Source organism: Engystomops pustulosus, chromosome 2 (assembly GCF_040894005.1).
Source record: "Engystomops pustulosus chromosome 2, aEngPut4.maternal, whole genome shotgun sequence".
In the NCBI taxonomy this organism is placed as follows: Eukaryota; Metazoa; Chordata; class Amphibia; order Anura; family Leptodactylidae; genus Engystomops; species Engystomops pustulosus.
Genome location: NC_092412.1, coordinates 33,483,792 through 33,510,324, shown reverse-complemented (window position 1 = coordinate 33,510,324; position 26,533 = coordinate 33,483,792). Strand labels below are relative to the sequence as shown.

The following is a 26,533-nucleotide window of genomic DNA, read 5'->3' as shown; positions in this document are numbered from 1 at the left end:
AAAATATATGTCTCTGTGCTGGGACACAATAAATACATATATATATAATATTCTGTATATACTCGCGTGTAAGCGGTGCGGCCGTATGGATGAGGAAAGCTCTATCTTTTTCCTCTTTGTGTTACGGTTTGCTGGGCAATACATCCATTCAAATCAAAGGACGTGTTGGCCATTGAAATGAATGTGGCTGTATGCTACCTGCATGCATGCAACCGAAATAAAAAGGTTTTGTGAAAGAAGCCTCCCCATGTTACATGTCTGTATCCACGGATACAAGGCGGAATGTTCAGATAGAGTGTTCTATGATGTAACAATCATAGATAGAACTAGTCTTCAGCTAAGCTGATTTCTGATCAGTCTGCACTAGACAGTGGATGAGTGTACATGTATTTGTAGCTTGCTCCATTTAGGCGATTTATTTAAAGTTTTCTTTGGCTTGGCCACTCGTGGCCTAAGCCACTTGTGGGACTGTTCGACAGGTAAGATACAGATTTTATGATTAGGATTTATTACCGTATTTTCCGGATTATAAGGCGCACTTAAAAGCCTTGGATTTCCTATATGAGGGCAGCGGACCCTACTTACATAGGTCCCCGCTACTGGAGACAGCAGATCTCCAGCGGGAACTGCAGACCACGCGGCACGAACAACTTCTGCCGCGTGGTCTGCAGTTCCCGCTGGAGATCTGCTGTCTCCGGTAGCGGGGACCTATGTAAGTATTCCATTCTCCACCTCCCCCTCACCTTCCCCGTTCACCTTCCCCGCGTTCCGCGTCTCTTCTCGGCGCCGCGTCCCGTCGGGTCTCCGCTCCGCCCCCGGACCTCCGCCACGCCCCCGACCCTGCGCCTTATAGTCCGATGCGCCTTATATATGGAATTATTACATATATAAGGCGCATCGGACTGTTGCGCCTTATATTCCGGTGCGCCTAATGGCCCGGAAAATACGGTAGCTATAATGTGAATTTTAATGATTATACATGCTACTGCCTACATGGCATATAAATCATGTAAAGATGTTATTTCCAGATTATTTCCTATTTTTGTTCTTGTTATTTTGTTTTGATGTTAAATTAAGAGTTTCCAAAAAAGATGACATAGAGTTTCAAATAAGGCAAGAATAATACATGACCCGTGGACTGGCAGGTATAAGTAACTACCTCACTACAGCTATAAGTCTGTAAAAGGAACTGGTGATTGGGAGGTTTAGAGAATTTGTCTCTTTGCTGCCAATTTCTGATGGATTTCCCTTTTCTGATTATTATCTGTATTTATATAATTAAGCAGATACAGTATAGCCATTTACCACACTCTATTTTTTCTCTGTATTGGCATTTATACACTCGGTTATCTTATCCCAGTAAGTTACTATTATCTGAATATGTAATAAGCCTGGTTTGTCCTCTCCATTTTAGGGTATTTAGCCGGATTCTTTAACTTTACAATCAGGAGGTTATATGGATTATACACTTTAATAATAATTTTCAATTGCTGTTCTGTTCAGATCTAAGATGTAATTACTTTTCTTATAGTTCTTAAACCTTCTAATAATCTATAATCTTATATATTAGCTGCACTTAACTCTGTGTTTATTTCAATTTTCCATCTCTTTTCACTGTTATAATCTGTAGTTAGGTTCCTTAAAGGGAACCTGTCACCAGGATCCTCATTTTCACTAAAGACAGTTTGCAGAAGCCCATTACAGGCGCATTACAAATATGTAGTCTGCCTATTTACATTACAATATAATTGTGTGTTTAAACTTACCTTGCACCCTGACAAAATCATGTTCTGAGTCCCAGTTTTGAATTTGCTTGGATGCATTTAAAAAAAAAAAAAACATGTTACTTGTCTGTGCTGCCGACTCCTCAGCCTTCAGCCCCCACCCTTGTACTCCTGTACAGCTCCTCTCTCCTGCTTCTTCCTTGTTATAGGGCCTAAGTCTTCATGAATTAAATCTATAAGAGTGTAACCTGGGAGTAGTATTTGTGGACAAGCTCTATGTTTTTCCTGTTCAACATATGTTATACTGGGCAATACCAACATTTAAATGGATGGACAGATTGCCCATTGAAATACATGTGGCTGTATACTTTCGGTACGGTATAGGTAGCATACAACTGAAAAAAAAAATAGTGTAAAAGAGGCCTATCAACGTCTCTTTGTTACACATCTGTAGCCATGGATACACGGCGGAATGTTCAGATAGAATGTTCTATGATGTAACAATCATAGATAGAACTAGTCTTCAGCTAAGCTGATTTCTGATCAGTTTGCACTAGACAGTGGATGAGTGTACATGTATTTGTAGCTTGCTCCATTTAGGCGATTTATTTAAAGTTTTCTTTGGCTCGGCCACTCGTGGCCTAAGCCACTCGTGGGACTGTTCAACAGGTAAGGTGCAGATTTTATGATTATGATTTATTAGCTATAATGTGAATTTTAATGATTATACATGTGAGCAGCACAGACACGTCACATATTTTTTTAATGCCTCCAAACCAAAACAACCCTGGGACTCAGGACATGATTCTGGCAGGGTACAAGCTAAGTTTTAACACACAATTATATTGTGGTTCCCGGTAACAGGTTCCCTTTAAAGATTTACATTTTTTATACATATGAGATATTTTTGCAGATGTCACACTGCTAAATACTGATTCTAAACTAGTACTCTGAATTAATTTAATTAATTTAGTTTTTTTATGGTATTTTATTTTCTAAGTTTTTTATAAACTGCTCATAGTTTAAAAAGTTTGTTTTGGGGATCTTAAAATATTTGGTTATTTCTGTTAAAGTTCATTTTTTACTGTTTTTTAATTTATAAAACTTATAGATTTGGTCCAATCCTGTGGATTCCCATATTCCCATTATTTTATTAGGTATTTTTCCAGATATAGTAGAAGCACTTTAAAAACCTGTGACCAATCACTTATTTATCACATATTTTTCTCCAAGTTTTTAATGTGAGTGTAACCTGGGAATAGTATTTGTGGGCAAGCTCTATATTTTTCCTGTGCAAGATATGTTACATTGGGCAATACGTACATTCAAATGGATGGACGTATTGCCCATTGAAATGCATGTGGCTGATGCTTTCGGTATGGTACGAGTAGCATACAGCCAAAAAAAAAGTTAGTGTGAAAGAGGCCTATCAGCGTCTCTTTGTTACACGTCTGTATCCATGGATACACGGCGGAATGTTCAGATAGAATGTTCTATGATGTAACAATCATAGATAGAACTAGTCTTCAGATAAGCTGATTTCTGATCAGTCTGCACTAGACAGTGGATGAGTGTACATGTATTTGTAGCTTGCTCCATTTAGGCGATTTATTTAAACTTTTCTTTGGCTCGGCCACTCGTGGCTAAAGCCACTTGTGGGACTGTTCAACAGGTAAGGTGCAGATTTTTTGATTCATGAGCTAGAATGTGAATTTTAATGATATTACATGTTACTGCATTGATGGCATATAGATCATGTAGAGATGTTATTTCAAGATTACTGGTGATTGGCAATACTTTCCAGAAAACATGTACATTTCTTCTAAATTCACCTCCCAGATGCTGTGGCCTGAACATGGCATATGAGTGTGGCTGGTTTTAAGCTCATATCATTAAAGGAGATGTCCACTTAGCAAACAATTGATGTGATTCTGTAATGAAAAGTTATACAATCTTCCAATATATTTTCTGTATGAATTTTTCAGTTTTGTAGATCTCTGCTTGTTTTCTACAGAAAGCTTTATTGTTTAACTGTGAGGAAATTATACAAAAAGTACATTGGAAATTGTATAGCTTTTCATTCCACAAATAATATCAATTATTCTGCTATATATATTTTTATATACAGTCACTGTTGATGTCATACAATCAGTGTATCAGGGAGGTAACAGCGGTTCTCCCATCCGGGGCCTGTTCACAACGAACAAGTCCTCCTGAAGTGTCTGTAATGTCTTCTCATGATGTGCAGTTGTTTTATTATATCTAAATATTACATTATTTTTTATTTCTTCAGCCACCATGGAGAATTCAGGAAATTATGATCATCCTGATGAGGTAAAGTATCTTATCCTTTTTATCTAGATATTTGTTGGTTATGGAAATGTCTGCATATAATCAGGGGATCTGGATTTGGAAGCAGATGCCAGTCTGCCTGGTGTCAGGTGTAAATTGTGTTCTATATCAGGCCCCTTACTGCATAATATCCCTCTAAATGGCAAAGAAAGGAGTCTATTGCTTCCTAAAAAAGAAATAACCTAAATAAAATAACACAAAATCACCCATTCCCTATACATATTTCTATTTTAAATAAAAACGCACCCCAGACCCCACAACTATACAACTTTTACATAATGTTCTACCATGTTCTCTTTCAGATTGTGCCACAAGCACCTGATTTTATGTTACCAGGACAGTGCCCTGACCGCCCTGCAGAGGTAAGATTGCCATTTATAAGCACATTACTGATATCTATTTTAACACTGCATTTGTTATATTCACAATTGCACCAGGAGGTTCTTTCATATCTTCTTATCTACTATCCACAATGTTTTACTACAAAATGATCTTTGCTTATAACATAATGGTGGCCTGATGGACTTCTCATGTCATTATTCTGCTCATTATGCTGCATTTTGAGCCGAAACCTGGAGTGGGTCCTTCAGGTAACGTATAATAGAAAGATATTCCAGATATCTTCTGTGTCTAGGATCTATTTCTTATTTTGGCTTCCTAATACGGATTTATAATACTGAGTAGAAAGTTGTGTCACTGGCCTCATAGACCAGGAGTTCTTCAGACATGGTTCAGCTGTTCATAATAGAAGTTGAAGTGGAAAATGTTTAAAATATGCTCATAAATCTCTATATGAACAGACCATACCAAGAGGTTTGTGGATTTTACACTGTTCTTATATAGATCTAGATGACAAATTATTGAAAAATATCTGATCAGAAGCTTCTATAGATATTAATAACACTCAGTAATGCTCTCATTACAGGATCCTCCAAGAGTCACCGCACAGTTAGGAGATTATTATGAGGTATCTATCTATCTATCTATCTATCTATCTATCTATCTATCTGTCTGTCTGTCTGTCTGTCTGTCTTAAATATATCTATTACATTTGTGGCTTCCTTCTCACTCTCCAACACAAAACCTCAGCTTCCTCTTCCTAATAGATATCTTTTCTGATGGTTGTGTTCTCTCTCTTGACTATAGGAGGATACAGTGGGACCGCTTTCCCCTACTGCAGGATTCAAGGACCAGGATGATGTCTCAGAGGTTTGTTAAATGGGCTAAGCTGTAATACAGGACTGGGGCTATGTTGGTTTTATTGTGTTTCTCATTGGATACCATTCAGGGTTGGTACCTCCAAACAGACAGATCTGCTTAGATTTTCACTTATATTTCTCTTCAATTCCCCAAATCGTTAGAATCAAAGCTATGGCCATGGGAATGCCCGGACATCGCCCTTTTGTGGCAAGTAACTTTTGATGCTATCAACATCTTATTACATTGCCATCTCCATTGTCCCTCACAATTGGCCTTACTATTAATAGCTATGGATTCTCATTACACATCACAGAATTGTGGTTGCTCATCTCCTGATGGCAACTAAATTGGTAATTACTCAGCATTGGAGGAAACCTAACTTTCTACATTTAATGAAATTATCACCTTCTCGCCAGTTAATGGGGGTGCAGCCGGTGGGGAGGGGATCGGTGCGGGTGGTCCTGTCACCTGCCTGCGCACTCGCTGCAGCCAGTGAATTTTCATATGTGAAAATTTACAGACTGTGTTTATTTCTATGTCATGCAGGGCCTGGCGTATAGATGATCACTGCACAGAAAGCTGCCGGATACATCAGGAGACCTTAGCGTTTTGATGTATCCGGTTGTGCCAGCGCAGCGGCGGGCTATCATAAATAACCTCCGATCTTTACAGCAGAATGAATACCAAAGATTCTCAGAGTCATGGACTTCATGGTGAACAAGCTCATTCTGCCCCACCTGAATAACCATGGCCGGGCTTCTATGACTAGAACAACTCCTTGGGTTGATCACATATTTCTCTATTTACCTGTCATTTACATGTTAGGAATTCTATAAAGTTCTTTCTGGATTGTTTTATCCCCTTTACAAGTCAAAAAGCTCCTGTCATCCAAGGCTTGTGAGTATGTTACCAACACTTCTCAGCCGGGAACCCTCAAGCTAATGGATGCATATGCAGACCTCCTACTTATCACCCATCTCTCTATTTATGTATAAGAGCAGCCTTAGTGTGTGCTATTGTATCCCTTTATCTTATTGATGTATAAGAGCAGCCTTAGTGTGTGCTATTGTATCCCTTTATCTTATTGATGTATGGTGTAGGCTTATGGTAATTTTTTTACTAAATGCAACTCTATAGGCATCTAGTTCATAAAACCAGTCACCAGTCCACTCTCTTCATGGACATAACAGAATAGAACATGTTTCCATGTGTTTAGTCCACCTACTTTATTATATAGACAGTATCCCTTACCACAATAATATTATAATAACATAACTCTAACCATCACTCCCTCCATTGTCTTTTTACTTTCAGAGTTCTGAAGAATCTTCTGACACAGACTCGAGTCTACCACCAAGTCCATTTTATGTGGTAATATAATCTTTTATTTCTCTTTATCCCCTTTACACTTCTGGGTCTGTACTTTTAGGCTCATGAAACTCTATGGGGGTAACTGATGATTGCTCCTGCGCTTTCGACACATTCATGAAGGCCATTAGTCCATTTTTTTGGCTGTTTTTCAACTTGTCCGACAAAGGGCAGCGGCCTTGGGAAAGGGCGTGGTTTTGGAGAAAGGGGCTTGTGGATATTACATAATTCTCATATAGATATAGATGACAAATAATCGAAGAATATCTGATCAGAAGCTTCTATAGATTATAATAACACTCACTAATGCTTTCATTACAGGATCCTCCAAGAGTCACCGCACGGCTAGAAGATTATGATGAGGTACCTATCTATATCTCCTATCAATCTACCTACCTATCTATCTATTGATCTATCTATATCTCCTATCTATGTATCTATCTATCTATATATGTAAAATAGAAAAATAGGCGGCACTCCAATGTTGTGGGGATAAATCAAGTGGTTTTTATTCCCAAGTTGCTACGTTTCAGCCTCGTCCGAAGCCTTTCTCAAGCTTGAGAAAGGCTTCGGACGAGGCTGAAACGTAGCAACTTGGGAATAAAAACCACTTGATTTATCCCCACAACATTGGAGTGCCGCCTATTTTTCTATTTTATATGGACTGTGGGACCTAGCCGACCCGTTTGTGCGTGCACCCAGCCATATCTATTAAGCAGTGCCGCTGTGAACTCTCTTTTTTCTTATCTATCTATCTATCTATCTATCTCTCATATCTATCTATCTATCTATATATGTATCTATGTATACAAAATAGGAAAAATCGGGCAGCAAATGTGGCTTGTTCCACCTGTTCTAATAAAAATCACCTACGTTTGATCAAGAACTTTGGAGTGCTGCCCGCTTTTTCCTATTTTGTATACTGAAGTAAGGACCTGGCCAGGACCTTTGGGGGCGCTACACCCCTCCTTCTAAGGAGTCTTAACTGTGCGAACTTGAATTTTATTTTTTCTATCTATCTATCTATCTATCTATCTATCTCCTATCTATCTGTCTATCTGTCTATCTATCTATCTATCTATCTATCTATCTATCTATCTCATATCTATCTATCTATCTATCTATCTATCTATCTATCTATCTATCTATCTATCTATCTATCTATCTATGTATCTATCTAAAACAATCACATGTGAAACAGGTACATATACAGGTCATTAGAACCAGTGTTGCCATCATTACTATGGACAGGATTACGGCACATATCTTATGTTGGATAATGAATTGAATATAAAATACATGACACATTCTGAGCTTTTGGCTAAATGTAACTCTATTCATAAAACCAGTCACCAGTCCACTCTCTTCATGGACATAACAGAATAGAACATGTTTCCATGTGTTTAGTCCACCTACTTTATTATATAGACAGTATCCCTTGCCACAATAATATTATAATAACATAACTCTAACCATCACTCCCTCCATTGTCTTTTTATTCTCAGAGTTCTGAAGAATCTTCTGACACAGACTCGAGTCTACCACCAAGTCCATTTTATGTGGTAATATAATCTTTTATTTCTCTTTATCCCCTTTACACTTCTTGATGTCTGTCCTTTTAGGCTCATGAAACTCTATGGGGGTAATTCATGATTGCTCCTGCGCTCTGAAAATGATATTTTGCACCAAAAAAGTCTAAAATGCCTTTTGACACATTCATGAAGGCCATTAGTCAATTTTTGTGGCTGTTTTTCAACTTGTCCTGCAAAGGGCCGTGGCCTTGGAAAAGGACGTGGTTTTGGAGAAAAGGGGGCTTGTCGAATGGAAATTAGCCCATGTGCCCAAAAATCAAGGAGGGTGTGCCAAAAAGAGGCAGACGGTTTAGACGAGCTAAAAGCAGGTCTAAAAGTAGAACTCAGTCCAAATTAATTATCACAATAATGAATGTGGTGCAGCACAAGACTAGTGGTGACCAGCTGTGCCCTGTCACACCCCGAGACACAATAATGAATCTCCCCTATATGAACAGACCCTAGCAAGAGGTTTGTGGATTTTACACAATTCTCGTATAGATCTGGATGACAAATAGTTGAAGAATATCTGATCAGAAGCTTCTATAGATATTAATAAGACTCACTAATGCTTTCATTACAGGATGCTCCAAGAGTCAGCGCACAGGAAGAAGATTATGATAAGGTACAAATCTATATCTCTTATCTATGTATCTATCTAAAATATACCACACGTCAAACAGGTACATATACAGGTGATTAGAACCAGTGTTGCCATCATTACTATGGACAGGATTACGGCACATATCTTATGTTGGATAATGAATTGAATATGAAATACTTGACACATTCTGAGCTTTTGGCTAAATGTAACTCTATAGGCATCTATTCATAAAACCAGTCACCAGTACACTCTCTTCATGGACATAACAGAATAGAACATGTTCCCATGTCTTTAGTCCACCTACTTTATTATATAGACAGTATTCCTTACCACAATAATATTATAATAACATAACTCTAACCATCACTCCCTCCATTGTCTTTATATTCTCAGAGTTCTGAAGAATCTTCTACCTCAGACGCGAGTCTACCAATAAGTCCATTTATTGCGGTAATATAATCTTTTTTTTCTCCTTTACACTTCTGTGTCTGTACTTTTAGGCTTTGTGTTTAATTGGTTGATTTTGTCTCAACAGACCCCCTACAACTCACCAGACCTGTCTTATCCAGGAGAAACACCAACTGATAGAGAGTCACCTATGAATATATTTCAGGTTTGCTCTTCCTTTCCTTACATATATTACCGTACAAGTGAAAAATCCTAATGTACACACATATATTTATAATTGGATTAATATATGGATAAACCACTCATCTACCAATAATTCCCAGTTGGGCAGTTTTTGGCATCCTCCCACATGAAAATGGTTGTTTTGTTACATGGATTTAGCAGGTTTCTGGGGGTACAGCGTGGGGTTAGACCGCATGGCAGGCCCGTTTGTTGAACCTCCATTTGAGGATTTGTGGGTGTCATCATTGGGGATGGTCCCCAAAAAAGAGCTGAACAAGTTTCAGCTTATTCATCACCTCTCTTATTCAATGAGCTCGTCGGTAAATGACGAGATCCTGGAGGAGTTGTGTTGTGTTTTCTATACGCCATTTGATTCGGTGCGTCGCTACGGTGCGGCTGCCCTTATGACCAAGATTGACGTGGAAGCAGTGTTTCGTCTGTTGCCAGTTCACCGGATAGTTTTGTTTATCTGGGTTGTAAGTGGGAGGGGCAATATTTTGTGGATCTTTGTATGCCGGTGGGTTGCTCCATATCTTGTTCATACTTTTAGATGTTAGTAGATCTGTGGAATGGGTCGTCCAGTGGGAGGAGTTAGATGACTCAGTTTTACATTAGGCTACGTGGGCCTGTTCGCAGTTGTTGCACACCATGGAACTGGTTGCAGGAAGTTTTGGGATCCCCTTAGCCCGGGAGAAGACGGAGGGTCAATGCAATTATTAAGTTTTTTGGGTATGATGATCGTTTCCAACAGAATGAAGTGAAGGCTGCCAGAAGACAAGCTACAGGAGATGCGCGTGGTGTTCTGTGGGGCAGGAAGGTCTCGCAAGATGTAGCTGCGGGATTTGCAGTCCCTCATAGGAAGGATGATTGGCTTGCAGGGTGATGCCTGAGTTACAGGATGATCTGAAGATGTGGGAGTAATTGTTCGATCAATACAATAATTTGGAAAGGTTTACAGATGCAGCTAGGAGAGGTGGTTTGAGTTGTTCTGGATTATGGTGGCTACTAAAATATGGGGTGACAGGCTGCGGGCCATTTAATTGTGATCACTTGGATGTGATTCAAGTAGCCATTAATAAACAGTTGGCTAGTTCCCCTCCTGTTGTCCACTTATTACGTCACCGGGTCTTGCGACAGTTATTGCTGATCGCTTATTTTGTGGCTGTACATTTTCCCGGTGTTAAGAACGAAGTGGCTGATCCTTTGTCCAATGGAGGCAGTTTTAGGAGCTGTCGCCAAGAGTGGCCGAATGTCAGGTGACTAGTGCTCTGTGAGGGCTCCTGAGTGCACCCGTGGCATCATGGGTACTAATGGCAGTCTATGTGATGCCCTGTGTCCTGGCAGGCATCACTGTTATTTTCCCCAACTCTGCATTTTGAAAAGGAAAACTTTTTTCTGAGGAGCTAAGAGAGGAGGCTGCTATGGGGTCAGTTAGGAAATTAAGTGTTTTATAAAAAGACATTGTGCAATCCCCTGTGGGACAGGAAAGCGTTATTTAGGGTTTTTTTTTTCAATTAAGTGCTGCTTACCCTTTAAGCTTTTAAATACTGAGGTCACAGCATGTGCCTCCACCATAATGTATGAAATCAGGTTAAAAATTAGAATCACCCACCATTTTCATTTAACACACATATTAATAAATAAATAAAATCATAAACATTTTTGGTAACCTATAATCCCTAAATGCCTGTCTACTGCAATCAGATCTGCAATTTCTCTTCTGGTTCAAAAGCTATCAACATAGAAAGTAGCAACAACAACCAGGAACATTCCCTGTGATGCACAGCTATGTGATGTGTTTCCCATGGTGCTGAACACAGCGCTGAGAGTGCTGGATGCAACCTCTATGAATCTTCATCTCATCTCTGGATATATTGCAAATCTAATAGTGGAAATCAATTTTAGAGACATTTTTGGTGTTTTTTGATATACTACATGACCACCTCTGCCTTTGATTCCAAAGAGTAATCTTTTCGACATAACCTCAATTTCCTTAAAGATAGGCTTCCTCACCAATTACTTGGTGTTACAGATGAGGGGCTTTGACTCATCCTGTAGTATGACAATGTGTCCCTTAAAAGAGTTCAGGCTCTTCACATTAAATTCTTGAATTTTGCCTCAGCAGCGCCCTGGATCACCAACAGAGGGAACCCGTCCCGGACAGATACCAGATAACATTGCTCAGGTTTGATCCCCGTTTCCTTTTCCATCTATGTCTTATATACCGTTTATACTCGAATATAAGCCAAGGTTTTTTAATTTTACCACCAAAAACTGGGAAAGCCTATTGACTCAAATATAAGCCGAGGATGGGAAATGCATTGGCCACAGCCTCCCAGTATATAGCCAGCAAGTCCCCTGTAGTATATAGCCTTACAGCCCCCTGTAGTAAATAGCCTTACCCCAGTAGTATATAGCCTGCCAGCCTCTGTAGTATATAGCCTGCCAGCCTCTGTAGTATATAGCATCCCAGCCCCTGTAGTACATAGCCTGTCAGCCCCTGTAGTATATAGCCTGCCAGCCCCTTGTAGTATATATCCTGCCAGCCCCCGTAGTGTATAACCTTCCAACCCCCTGTAGTACAAAGCCAGCTAGCCACCTGTATTATATAGCCAGCTAGCCCCCTGTAGTATATAGCCTATCAGCCCCCAGTAGTATATAGCCAGCCAGCTCCCAGTAGTATATAGCCAGCCAGCCCCCAGTGGCATAGAGCCAGCCAGCCCCCTTAAGTATATAGCCAGCCTGTATAAAAAAATAAACTTACATACTCACCTTCCGGCATCCCTGATGCTTGTCGCGGCTTCCAGATGCTTGTCGTGGGTCCTCTTCTGTCTTCTTTCCACTGTAACAGCCGTCAGAGACGCGTCCATGCAATCTGCCGGACGGAGCATACTATGACGTTCAAAAGATTCTCCAGAGTTGCATAGAAAGTTGCAACAACAACCACGAACATTCCCTGTGATGCACAGCTATGTGATGTGTTTTCCATGGTGCTGAACACAGCGGTGAGAGTGCTGGATGTAACCACTATGAATATTAATCTCCTCTCTGGAGAATCTTTTGAACCACACATTATATTGCAAATCTAATAGAGGGAATCAATTTCGGAGACATTTCTGGTGTTCTATGATATACTACATGACTACCTCTGCCTTTAATTCCAAAAGAGTTTAGGTTCTTCACATTAAATTCTTGAATTTTGTCTCAGCAGAGCCCTGATTCCACACCAGATGTAATCCTGCCTGGACAGATACCGGATAACATTGCTCAGGTATGATCCCCGTTTCCTTTTCCATCTATGTCCTATATACCGTATATACCGAGTATAAGCCGACCTGAGTATAAGCCAAGGCCCCTTATTTTACCACCAAAAACTGGGAAAACCTATTGACTCGAGTATCAGCCGAGGATGGGAAATGCATTGGCCACAACCTCCCAGTATATAGGAAGCATGTCACCTGTAGTATATAGCCTGCCAGCCCCCTGTAGTAAATAGCCAACCCCCAGCAGTATATAGCCTGCCAGCTCCCTGTAGTAAATAGCCAGCCCCCAGTAGTATATAGCTTTCCAGCCGCCTGTAGTATATAGCCTGCCAGCGCCTGTAGTATATAGCCTGCCAGACACCTGTAGTATATAGCCTGCCAGCCTCCTGTAGTGTATAGCCTGCCAGCCGCCTGTAGTATATAGCCTGCCAGCCCCCTAAGTATACAGCCAGCCATCTAGTCCCATTAAGTATACAGCCAGCCAGCCCCCTTTAGTATATAGCCAGCCTGTTAAAAAAAAAATAAACTTACCTACTCACCTTCTGTCGTCCCCGATGCTCATTGGGGTTTCCCGATACTTTTCTCGGGATCCTCTTCTGTAACAGCCGTCAGAGACACGTCCGTGCGATCTTCTGGCCAGTGCATACTATGACTGGCAGATCACATGGCCGCAGCTCTGCTGGCTGTTGCAGCGGAAAAAAAGACAAAAGAGGATCCGCGACGAGCATCGGGAAGCCGCAACGAGCATCGGGAACGTGGAAGGTGAGTATGTAAGTTTATTTTTTTAATGACTCATGTATAAGCCGAGGTGAGATTTTTCTGCACATTTTTTGTGCTGAAAAACTCGGCTTATACACCAATATATACAGTAAATATATATATATTACTTTTGTACGATTCTAACATTCATATATGGGATTGAATCAAGAATCATTTGAAGGCTTTTATTATTCACAGACAACAATGTCCCAGATCTGTGTATATTGGTATCTACAAAGAATAGGTTCAGCAGCCTTGCCACAAGAAGCCCTGCATAGTGGCCCTCGCTATTCCACACAGTATACAGAGCCAGAAGGAGAGGCCACACTGCACAGTATACAACTGACTGGTGCAAGGACAACAATGTGATTCCCCAATATGTATAATGTCAGAGATTTCCTATAACATTTTCCATGTTCTCTTTTCAGATGCCACCAATATATTCTAGGATGTACCCTGGATTTGTCCTTCCACAGGTCAGTTTCTTCTTATAATGCTACCATGTAAAGTAATAATAATATGATATATTTCTGTAATCTGTGTATCTTCTGCTTGCTGTTGTATTAGGAGTGGTTTATACCCCCGGAATTCCCACCACTAATAAGATCAGCTAATAATATTTCGGAAGACTGGATCAGAGAAAACCGTGAGGTAGGTACCATACAGGTACATATAGGTAACACAATATAACCTGTAGTGACTGGTATACTTAATGACAGTGAGTAATGGTTATATTATACATTTCACACAACACTGGAGACAGCAGTTATGTGCTCTAGCTGTACTGTGCACATATAGATGCAGAATAAGAGTAGTAGTACTGTGCCCATATATACATGATATGAGTAGTAGTACTGAGTTTAAATATACAGTATAAGGCTACATGCACACTGCCGTGAGCCCGTCGCGCCTTAGCAGGGTGGGCACACGGCAGCGGGGGGAGAGGAGGAGGAGGTGAGCGAAGCTCACCCCCGCCCCTCTCCATAGTGATGTATGGCCGCGGCGACGTAATACGGGAAAAGATAGGACATGTCCTATCTTTTCCCGGGCTACGGAGCGGTACGGTGCTGCACGTGTGCTGCACCGTACTGCTCCCGTAGGGTGCCGCGAGCCCATAGAAGTGTATGGGGGGGCGTATATCGGCCGCATATACGTCGGCCGTATATACATCCCCCATACTGTAGTGTGAATGCAGCCTTAGAGTAGAAATACTGCGCAATATATACATAATAAGAGTATTGTTGTGTCACCTATAGCCACATCTCCTGCTCCATGAAGCCAGTAATCACAGTCCCTACCTCAGTAGCCAGTAAACATGGAGCCGGACCCCAGTAGCCTGCAGTCACAGAGCCTACCCCAAGTAGCCTGCAGTTACAGAGCCTGCCCCCACTAGCTGCTTGTCACAGAGCCTGCCCCCAGTAGCCTACAGTCACAGAGCCTGCCCCCACTAGCTGCTTGTCACAGAGCCTGCCCCCAGTAGCTGCTAGTCACAGATCCTGCCCCCAGTAGCCTGCAGTCACAGATCCTGCCCCCAGTAGCCTGCAGTCACAGAGCTTACCCCCAGTAGCCTGCAGTTACAGAGCCTGCCCCCACTAGCTGCTTGTCACAGATCCTGCCCCCAGTAGCTGCTAGTCACAGATCCTGCCCCCAGTAGCCTGCAGTCACAGATCCTGCCCCCAGTAGCCTGCAGTCACAGAGCCTACCCCCAGGAGCCTGCAGTCACAGAGCCTGCCCCCAGTAGCCTGCAGTCAGAGCTTAATCCCAGTAGCTGCTAGCCACAGAGCCTTCCCCCAGTAGCTGCTAGTCACAGAGCCTGCCCCCAGTATCTACTTGTCACAGATCCTGCCCCCAGTAGCTGCTAGTCACAGAGCCTGCCCCCAGTAGCTGCTAGTCATAGAGCCTGCCCACAGTAGCCTGCAGTCACAGAGCCTGCCCCCAGTAGCTGCTAGTCACAGAGCCTGTAGCTGCTAGTCACAGAGCCTTCTCCTAGTAGCCAGTACTCATAGAGCCTGCCCTTGTCACTGGTAGTCACTGTGCCTGTCCTCAGTAGCACAAGTGCCTGACCCCAGTACCCAGTAGTTAATGCGCTTGCCCCAGTAGTCACAGTGTCTCCCACTACTAGCCAGTAGTAAGAGTGCTTGCCCCTCCTTGCCAGTAGTAAGAGTGCTTGCCCCCCTTGCCAGTAGTAAGAGTAGTTACCCAAGTAGCCAGTAGTCACCGTGCCCCATTCCCCCTTCTGTAAGTCCTGATGTGTAAGACTATATACCATAGTTCCATACTCTTACAGTTTTCCTGACTGTATGTATATGCACCCTGACCTGCAATGTGATAATGGCATGTAAACACCATAGTAATATATAACACTTTATCCATTACAGGCCTACAGAGGATTTAATAACAGCCAAGCAGTTGTGCCCCATATCCCAAGTAACCGGATGGACACGCCTGATGACATTACATGCACAAACACGTGCACATGTACAATATCCTCAAAAACCCTCAGACGCGCCTCCAGGGCAGTGAGATCCCTAGTCCTAAGAATTGTAAGAAGAATTAGGGGTGCCTTCCGTCGCACCCGCAATTGACAATGCAGGTACAGTATATTTCTTATGTTTCTACACTAACACACAGTTTTCTAAATATGTCACTTATATAGCGACTCCTGGGTCATAATGTCAATTCTGTACTAAAGTTCTTTGTTGTTTATATTAATATATAGAATAAGAGGGTATGAATATAAGGTATTATGTAGAGTACCAGCTGAGCAAATGTCAGCCCTACAATCAGCAGACTTTATATCACAAAGTATAGCACGCAAGGGCACTCCAGGTGTAACCAAGTGTCCATCTACCATGTTACCCCCCATTTTCGATGCAGATAGAGGGACACAAGATGCAGTGCCATAGAAAATGTTCATGCCCTAAGCACATCCTTCTGTCTGCTCCTTATACCACCTCCTATTATCCCCATAATACCCAAATCAATGCCCCCCCCCCACACCGTAAAGTCACCGTACACCTGCTGGCCTGTGGCCCAAACTGCATAACAACCCCCTGTGCACCCCATATATAATACCCCCTAATGTGGCCCAGTAACATATGATACCCTCCAACTTTCATTTTGTTTTGCTTCCTAATTAGAGCTTTGATTTAACCCCTCCCAGATTGTGGTCCCTCTTTCATACTAAGACCCCACATCTCATATTATGTCCTCCGATAACAATTCGGCCCATCTCTCATACTAAGACCCCTATCTCACATTTTGCCCCCCTATAACAATGTAGCCCCTCTCTCATACTAAGAGACCCATCTCACATTAAGCCCCATCTAACAATGTGGCCCCTCTCTCATACTAAGAGACCCATCTCACATTAAGCTCCATCTAACAATGTGGTCCCTCTCTCATACTGAGACCCCTATCTAACATTGTGCTCCCCTATAACAATGCTGCCCCTCTCTCGTACTAAGACTTCCATCACACATTGTGGCCCCCTCTAACTATGTGGCCCCTCTCTCAGACTGAGACCCCTATCTCACATTGTGCCACCCTCTCTCATACTGAGACCCCTATCTCACATTGTCCCCCCTATTACAATGTGTTTCCTCTCTCATACTAAGACCCCCATCACAAATTGTGCCTCCCTCTAACAATCTGGCCTCTTTCTTAAACTAAGACCCCATCTCACCTTGTGCTCCCTTCTCAAATTGTGGCCCCATTCTCATACTATAGACCCCCATCTCACATTGTGCCCTACCTCACAATCAGTGGCAAGTGGGCCTTTTTTTAGGTACAGGGCGTTAGTCAGATGAGATAGGCCACTTCCTCAGTGTCATGGTGTAAGTAGTACACTTAACCCACCGTAATATCAAAATTCTTAATATGCTGTGAATGCAAATCCCCTGATTAGCCAATATTTCTTGGCGAAAAATGCCATGTCGGGTTTGTTTGCTTAAATGCTTAAAGAAAACTTGTTACCAGGAATGTCATTTTTAGCAAGTGACAGGCTGTAATAGCCTATTCTATGCTGATTTTAAAATTGCCTGAATTCTGAATCATTTCAGAGGTAAAGGTTTTATTCACATTTCCTGGCTCCCTGCCAGCATCAGGTGGTGAGTCCCTGGGAAGGGGCAGCTGCCGCTTGTTTGTCCCTGTGTCTCCTCATGCATTCTTCCTCTCCTCCACACCAGCAACCTCCCCCTCATGCCTGCTCAATCCACATGACAGGGAGAGGGGCTGGATGAGTGAGGAGAAGACTGGAGCAGGCACACAGGCTATAGCTGCCCCTCCCCTGTGACTCACCACATGCTGCTGGCCGGAAGCCAGGTAATGTGCATTAAACTGAAATTATTCAGAATGCTCACAGAGGCATTTTTAAGATCAGCATAGCATAGGCTACAGGAACCTGTCTCCAGTTAAATATTCCTGGTGGCAGGTTCACTACTTTAAGATGGAATTTATGATTAGGCAGGACCCAGATTAGGGATCAGGGTGGCAGTAGATTAGGGCTGCCGCTCTGAAGGTAGTATAAGGGTAAGTTAGGTTACCATAGGGCCATAATAGAGACTAGTCGGGTCCCTCAATTATATCCACGTTTCTCTATCCCATTTATGTTTACAACAGTTGAGACGCAAGAATAAGAAAGGAAAGCTGGTCCACCGGCTACCCACCGTATATACAGCCACACAAAGCCTTTCCTTCACCCTACTGCATTGGATAACGGATTGAAAGCTATACATGCATCTGAGCGGTAAGTTCCCATTGGGTCCTGGTTATATTCTTTTTTTCAGTTTAAAATGCTCAAGAAGTATAATGAGTAAAAAAATCTTCCATCATAATCCATTATGATAAACACTTACTCATAGATCAAGGCTGTGTGACTGTGGTAATTGTCTTATATTTGTTATCCATGGCCATCTTTCTCCTAAAAGAAACTTTTCAAATTCTTGCTCGTTAGCATAATTTTAAAAGTTGATATGAGAAGGAAGTAGGCCATGGATAAGAAATATAAGAAGACCGCCACAGTCACGGTGCCTGGATCTATGAGTAAGTGTCCCTGTCTGTTTAAAATATATCTATTACATTTGTGGCTTCCTTCTCATTCTCCAACATAAAACCTCAGCTTCCTCTTCCTAATAGATATCTTTTCTGATGGTTGTGTTCTCTCTCTTCACTATAGGAGGATACAGTGGGACCGCTCTACCCTACTGCAGGATTCAAGGACCAGGATGATGAGGTTTGTTAAATGGACTGAGCTGTAATACAGGACTGGGGCTATGACTGTTTTGTTGTGTTTCTCATTGGATAACATTCAGGGCTGGTACCTCCAAAAAGACAGATCTGCTTAGATTTTCACTTATATTTCCCTTCAATTCCCCAAATTTTTGGAACCAAAAGTACAACTCTTCATATACTATGGGAATGCCCGGCCATCGCTCTTTTGTGGCAAGCAACCTCTGATACTATCGACATCATATTAGATTGAATATAAAATACATGACGTATTCATAAAACCAGTCACCAGTCCACTCTCTTCATGGACATAACAGAATAGAACATGTTTCCATATCTTTAGTCCACCTACTTTATTATATAGACAGTATCCCTTACCACATTAATATTATAATAACATAACTCTAACCATCACTCCCTCCATTGTCTTTATATTCTCAGAGTTCTGAAGAATCTTCTACCTCAGACGCGAGTCTACCACCAAGTCCATTTATTGCGGTAATATAATCTTTTTTTTTCTCCTTTACACTTCTGGGTGTCTGTACTTTTAGGCTTTGTGTTTAATTGGTTGATTTTGTCTCAACAGACCCCCTACAACTCACCAGACCTGTCTTATCCAGGAGAAACACCACCTGATATAGAGTCACCTATGAATATATTTCAGGTTTGCTCTTCCTTTCCTTACATATATTACTGTATAAGTGAAAAATCCTAATTTACACACATATATTTATAAAGTAGTTTATGGATTCTGTCCCATATCTGAATTTCATGGCCCCATGCAGGCCGATGTTGTGCCCCCCCAATCCCATTGCTTTACAGTAAATTATAGTTTACTATCATACAAACATATGATACTGGAAGATTAGTAAGTGATTACAGTACTGATCAGACTCAGACAGTAACTAGCTACTTACATCTCCTGACAATGACTTATTGGGGCAGATTTACTTACCCGGTCCATTCGCGATCCAGCGGCGCGTTCTCTGCGGTGGATTCGGGTCCGGCCGGGATTCACTAAGGTAGTTCCTCCGACGTCCACCAGGTGGCGCTGCTGCGCTGAAGTCCGCCTAAATGCACTCAAGTTCACCGGCCTATTCCTAGTGAAGGTAAGTGCAAGTTTAGCAACTCTTTTTTTTTTAAAATGCGGCGGTTTTTCCGAATCCGTCGGGTTTTCGTTCGGCCACTGCCCCCCGATTTCCGTCGCGTGCATGCCAGCGCCGATGCACCACAATCCGATCGCGTGCACCAAAATCCCGGGACAATTCAGGGGAAATCGGCGCAAATCGGAAATATTCAAGTAACACGTCGGGAAAACGTGAATCGGGCCCTTAGTAAATGACCCCAATTATCTTTTGTATTCATTTCCAGGGGCGTAACTTGAGCGGGTGCAGAGGTTGCGGTCCCACCAGGCCCCAAAAGGTTTAGGGGGCCCTTATGGTGTCACTTTCTCATATGAGAAGACTATTACTATAAACCCTACATTATAGTCGGGGCCTGGCACAGACTTTGCACAGACTTTGCATATATATATATTCAGATCCCCACTTCCTTCATTTTAGTACAGTGGGTTAATCATGTATTGAATGTGTGGTCAATTTTTCAACACCTGTGGTTCAGCAGCCTTGCCACAAGAAGCGCTGCATAGTGGCCCACGCTATTCCACACAGTATACAGAGCCAGAAGGAGAGGCCACACTGCACAGTATACAACTGATTGGTGCAAGGCCAACAATGTGATGCCCCAATATGTATAATGTCACAGATTTCCTATAACATTTTCTATGTTCTCTTTTCAGATGCCACCAATATATTCTAGGATGTACCCTGGATTTGTCCTTCCACAGGTCAGTTTCTTCTTATACTGCTACCATGTAAAGTAATAATAATATGATATATTTCTGTAATCTGTGTATCTTCTGCTTGTTGTTGTATTAGGAGTGGTTTATACCCCCGGAATTCCCACCACTAATAAGACCAGATAATAATTTATTGGAAGACTGGATCAGAGAAAACCGTGAGGTAGGTACCATACAGGTACATATAGGCACCGCAATATAACCTGTAGTGACTGGTATACTTAATGACAGTGAGTAATGGTTATATTATACATTTCACACAACACAGCACATATAGATGCAGAATAAGAGTAGTAGTACTGTGCCCATATATACATGATATGAGTAGTAGTACTGAGTTTAAATATACAGTATAAGGCTACATTCACACGAACGTATGGGGGATATATATACGTCCCCTTACACTTCAATGGACTTGCGGCGCACATAGGACAAGTCCTATCTTTCTAGGGAATACGGCGCCGTGGGCTGTGTATTCCTATGGAGAGGGGCGAGGGTGAGCAGCTCTCTTCCCTTCGTCCTCTCCCCCGGGGCCGACATATGCCCGCCGTACCGTATGATTTCTCCTGTCCTGTATTGTCCATATATGCGGGTCGTTTTTCATCCGTATGTGCACGTATGTTACCGTATCTTTACTGTGTCTGTATAAAATGACAAATAATGACAAATGATGACAAAAGCTTGCCCAACCCCAAATTTAGTCACCTGACCGGCACAGACTCCATTTTCTCTTTTTTGAGAGCGAGGTTAGACTCCATTGCTGCTTCTTGCTGTGGTTTCTAATGTCACCTCTCGCGATGTCGTACCATCCTGTAGATGATCTGCTCCTGTACTGGGCCCTTGTGATAGGAGCTGCAGAGGACTAGGCGGTTTTGGGTTCATTCCATTTTCTCTGAGCGGCCTAGGAGGGGTCATTTCAGTAACTTGTACGATGATCTGCGGCAGCATCCGGACAAGTTTCACTATGTTCGGATGACTGTCACCGCGTTTGACCGTCTTTTGGAGTAACTGCAATCGGGGCTCCGATAACACGATACCAACATGAGGTGGTCCGTCACACCTGAGGAATGGCTCATGGTGACACTGCGGTAGGCTTTTTGCTAGTATATACATTTTATAATTTCAAGTTATAATGTTTCTTTAAATAATTTTTTTTTCCATTATCTTTTTTAGGTTTCTTGCCACTGGTAACTCGTTTGCTTTGATACGACCTGGGAGCGAATGAGAGCTATCCCCCTGGACAACATTCTCCAAAGACGACCCGGAGCAGCTGGACTGTTTGTTCATCAGGGTGCAGTTCCCTGGCAGATGGATGCTATCAGTGGACATGGGGGTTTTGGACTATTAGATTAGTTTTTTATTATTTTTTACCTTTTTTGTTTTGGTAGTTAGTGTAGGGGCTCGCAAGAGATGGGGCCCCTTGACGCGGGTTGTGAGCTTAATACTTCTTTGACCCCTTTTTAATTTGTTGATTCTGCGCAACAAAATAAAAAGGAGTCAAAGGAGTTAACCAAGACCTCATCATTTGGTGAAAACTTTAAATAAATGTATTTTAAAAATGTGTGTATCGTGTTTTGTCGGGTGTGGGGGTGGAGAATGAGGGATTATTTCAATGTACACACAAGGGTGTGCAGGTTGTGTATCCTTGCAGTATGATTGCTCAATGACACGGGCGGCACAGACTGGTGGGGTTGCAACTCACTGCATTATACATATATATTATGCAGGGACAATTCCCCTGTTCCCCAATCAGACTTGCCAGAATTGCATAGTTGAATAATCCCGGCCCGGTTCATAGTCTGGTAAGGGGAATGTCTCTGCAATATATTTCTGTATGACAAAGGAACTCGCTACCACCGAACTGTGCACAACCAGTAGTATTGCACCACTGCTCCGGAATGGCTAAACACAGTTCTGTAAAGCTATATGTTTTGTCTGTTCTATAATGGGGTTTTCCCCTCAATCCAAGTTCGACCCAATCCACAGTATGACGCCTAACTTGATGAACGTTGGCGGTGTCAGTGCTTAGATTCCTACAGATAATGCAAAGAATGGGTCTAATTGGGTATAGAGGTACTTCAGACCCGTTCAGAACCATTTCTCGCATGTTCTGTAGGCGTCTCATCAAGTTAGGCCCATTACTGTGCATTGGGCTGAACTTGGATTTGGGGGTAAACCCAAGTATAATCAAGGTGTAGATTTCATGTACTTTTCAAATAACTATTTCCAAAATAAAACAAAGTAGACTTTTAATTTTTTTAAACTTTTAATTAACAGAAATTTTAAAACTATATACATAAAGGAAAAAGACTCCCTAGATATTCCCCCTGTGATGGGCCTTCAAAACTGTGGTAGAATCTAGAAGACCGTGGAGGGCTGGGTGGTAGTAGGCCTCCAACACGCCCACGGTGCCGGTCCAGGAATAGACCCACCTAATTTTTGTATTGTTAATCAGTTTTTTTGAAGATTTGCAAAATGGCAAAAAGTGCCGCCTTGCAATTAGCGTGATCTTCATCAGCAATTTTTTTAGCAGCAGTGCCCTTAATTACACGTACTCTGCGGAGTCTTCCCTCTGGCGCAATTGCTCAAAGACTTCTATTAAAGCAGAATTCTCGATTGTTGTCTTCCGCTGTGGTGGCCTGCGCTGCCGTCTCTGCAGGGGTGTGGGATATTGTCGTGGCGGTGGTGTTGGAGGAGCAAGAAATCAATCAATTTTTTCATCACCTCTTCCCACTTTTTAACTTTTATCCTGCTCATCCCACAAAATGGGATTCGCCTGAACTATGGCAAGTAGCCGCTCCATAGACAGAAATGCCAGGACAGGAAGGTCTGAATCCCCTGATTCTGGTCACCTTGGATACATATATACGGCAGCTTACGGTGCACAACCTAATGCAGCACGTATATAGGCCGTATTTATACGTTCCCATTGAATTCTATTGAGCGTACGGGACCGATCTACGGCAGAAAATAGGACATGCTCTATACTTTTTTACGGCCAGTATAGGTACGGTTCTAACAAAGGCAATATAAATGGTTGGACGTATTGTCCATAGAAATGCATGTGGCCCCATGAAGCCAATAGTCACAGTACCTACCTCAGTAGCCAGTAAACACTGAGCCTGCCTCCGGTAGCCTGCAGTCACAGAGCCTGCCCCCAGTAGCTTCAGCCACACCCTTCTCCCAGTAGCTGCAACACAAAGCCTTCTCCCAGTAGCCAGTAGTCACAGAGCCTGTCTTCAGTAGCATAAGTGCCTGCCAAAAGTGTCCAGTAATACCCCCAGTAGCCATAGAGCCTGTCCTCAGTAGCCAGCAGTCACAATGCCTGTCTGCAGTTGCCACAATGCCTTCCGCAGTAACAAGGTCACGGTTAAAAACCGCTACCTCCTGCCGTTGATTACACAGCTCTTTGACCGTCTGCTCGGTTCCAATGTGTCCTCCAAGCTGGATCGCCGTAGGGCCTACAACCTTGTCCATATCCGCAAGGGAGACTAATGAAAAAACGGCGTTCAACATCCGTGATGGACACTTTGAATATATAGTGATGCCATTCAGACTCTGTAATGCCATTGCTGTCTTTCAGGAGTTTGTGAATGACAATTTTAGAGACCTTATCTATACGTGTGTTGAAGTCTACCTGGACGACATCTTGGTGTATTCTGCAGACCTTGAGACCCATTAATGACACGTATGTGAAGTTCTTGGCTGGCTACGGGCTAATCATCTCTACGCCAAGCTTGAAAAATGTCAGTTTCACCAGCGGAGCCTTCCTTTCCTCGCCAAATTATTTCTGATAGAGGCCTGCAGAGGGATCATGCTAAACTGTCTGCAGTTCTTCAGTGACCAGAAGGTCTACGAGCCATACAAAGGTTCCTGGGTTTTTCTAACTATTATCCGCATTTTTCCACTCCCATCGTGGCACTTACCAAGAAAGGTGCCAATCCCCATGCCTGGCCCTCTGAAGCTGAAGAGGCCTTCTCTAGGTTGAAGTCCGCCTTTGCCTCGCCTCCTGTTTTCACTAGGCTCTCAGACTCTGAGAAACCCTTTTATCTTGAGGTGGATGCATCCTCCGTGGGAGCTGGATCAGTTCTCATCCAAAAAGGTGCCTAAGGGCCGTACTCTCGCTTGCAGTTTCTTTTCCAGGACTTTTTATCCTGCAGAGAGAAATTATTCTATTGATGACAGAGAACTACTAGCCATCAAACTTGCTCTGGAGGAGTGGTGGTATCTATTGAAGGGGGCTCTCCATCCCGTTTGTGTGTACACAGACCACAAGAACATAGTGTACCTCCAGACAGCCCAGCGCCTGAATCCCAGGCAAGCCTGTTGGTCGTTGTTCTTCTCACACTTCAGCCTGTTAATCCACTTCCATCCTGCGGAAAAGAATTTAAAGGCTGATGCCCTGTCCCATGCTTCGGATGTCATTGATGAGGAGCCAGTTCTTCGTCATATCATCTCTCCTGAACAACTTGTTGTTGCAGCTCCGGTGGATCTTCGGCAGCTACCTCCCGGCAAAACGTATATCAGACCTGCTCTACCAGAAGAGAATTCTGATTTGGGGACATTCTTCGCGATTGGGTCGGCACCCAGGGGTGCAATGTTCTGTGGCCCTCATCTCACGCTACTACTGGAGGCCAGACTTGGTCAAAAACTTCAGGTATTTTGTGGGATACTGCTCCTCCTGTGCAGTCCAGCCTCTTGTCTAAAACCGGCTGGACTGTTACTTTCATTACTGGTACCATGGTCTCTCTTGGCTATGAACTTTGTCACTGATCTTTCTCTCTTCTCCTGAAATACTGTCATCTGGGTGGTGACTGACCGGTTTTCCAAAATGTCCCATTTTGTTTCCCTTCCAGGTCTTTTGACTTCTCCACGGCTTGCCAATTTGTTCTTCCAACATATCTTCCGACTTCATGGACTTCCGCAACACATTGGGGGTCATTTACTAAGGGCCCGATTTGCGTTTTCCCGACGTGTTACCCGAATATTTCCGATTTGCGACGATTTCCCCTGAATTGCCCCTGGATTTTGGCGCACGCGATCGGATTGTGGTGCATCGGCGCTGGCATGCACACAACGGAAATCGGGGGGTGTGGCTGAACGAAAACCTGACGGATTTGGTAAAACCGCCGCATTTAAAAAAATAAATCTGTCGCGGAACTTGCACTTACCTTCACTCAGCCCAGCAGCGCCACCTGGTGGACGGCGGAGGAGCTACCTTAATGAATCCCGGCCGGACCCGAATCCAGCGCAGAGAACGCGCCGCTGGATCGTGAATGGACCGGGTAAGTAAATCTGCCCCATTGTGTCCCACCGAGGGGTCCAGTAATTATCCAAGTTCTGGTGTTCCTTGTGTAACCAGCTGCAAGTAAATCTGGATTTTTTTTCTGCCTCATCACCCTCAGTCGAATGGACAAGTAGAAAGGTCGAATCAGACTTTGGGCTATTACATCCGGCACTCCGTCTCAGCCCCTCAAGATAACTGGACTGATCTGCTACCATGTGTTTTCCTATAACACACTGGACTCTAGGTCTGCTGGAGCAGCTCCGTTCTTTATTGTCAACGGACGAATTACCTGACCTCCTCGCCCACCGTCCACTCCCTCTTATGTCCCTGCGGTAGAGGACCTGGTGCAGGAGCTCAAATTCATTTGGAAACAAACCCGCCAGTCTCTCATCCGAGCCACTGATCACACCAAGACCCAGGCTGATAAGAAGCGTAGGACTCCTCCTGTCTTCTCTCCAGATGACAGATACGTCCACCTGAAGATACCTAGCTACAAGCTTGGTCCCTGATTCCTTGGTCCCAAGTAATGCCTTCCTCTATCTATGCGCATCCCGAACTCCTTCCGTGTCTCCCTCCTGAAACCATCTTGAACCAGTTCTCTCAACATTCTCCTTCTCCTGCTCGTGAGGGTGACTCTACTGATGTCTACGAAGTCAAGGAGGTATTGGACATGAAGACCGTGAGGGGT

The 26,533-nt window shown here is 43.0% G+C and overlaps 1 protein-coding gene and 2 long non-coding RNA genes across 3 annotated transcripts; all 3 read left to right on the top strand.

Annotated features, from left to right (window-relative positions):
- The first annotated feature begins 5,220 nt into the window (after positions 1-5,220).
- Positions 5,221-8,207, top strand: LOC140116448 (uncharacterized). The gene is made up of 4 exons (XR_011852759.1): positions 5,221-5,285; positions 6,591-6,647; positions 6,966-7,007; positions 8,150-8,207. It is a non-coding gene; the product is annotated as an uncharacterized lncRNA (long non-coding RNA).
- Positions 8,208-8,465: 258 nt separating this feature from the next.
- On the top strand, positions 8,466-16,058 carry LOC140117023 (uncharacterized). The gene is made up of 9 exons (XM_072133456.1): positions 8,466-8,552; positions 8,799-8,840; positions 9,213-9,269; positions 9,355-9,432; positions 11,575-11,634; positions 12,661-12,720; positions 13,900-13,947; positions 14,039-14,122; positions 15,850-16,058. The coding sequence occupies exons 1-9, from the start codon at positions 8,466-8,468 to the stop codon at positions 16,054-16,056; spliced, it is 723 nt and encodes a 240-aa protein (XP_071989557.1). The 3' UTR covers positions 16,057-16,058.
- A 3,081-nt stretch (positions 16,059-19,139) lies between these two features.
- On the top strand, positions 19,140-22,032 carry LOC140116447 (uncharacterized). Its single transcript, XR_011852758.1, has 5 exons — positions 19,140-19,198; positions 19,287-19,364; positions 20,499-20,546; positions 20,638-20,721; positions 21,732-22,032. It is a non-coding gene; the product is annotated as an uncharacterized lncRNA (long non-coding RNA).
- The last annotated feature ends 4,501 nt before the right edge of the window (positions 22,033-26,533 follow it).

Bases quoted from the DNA above. Each gene is read 5' to 3' on its own strand.
- LOC140117023 (XM_072133456.1), top strand. From the start codon at position 8,466: ATGGAAATTAGCCCATGTGCCCAAAAATCAAGGAGGGTGTGCCAAAAA. The intron at 9,433-11,574 runs GTTTGCTCTTCC...TTGCCTCAGCAG, and splicing joins CACCTATGAATATATTTCAG to CGCCCTGGATCACCAACAGA. The intron at 12,721-13,899 runs GTATGATCCCCG...TTCTCTTTTCAG, and splicing joins TACCGGATAACATTGCTCAG to ATGCCACCAATATATTCTAG.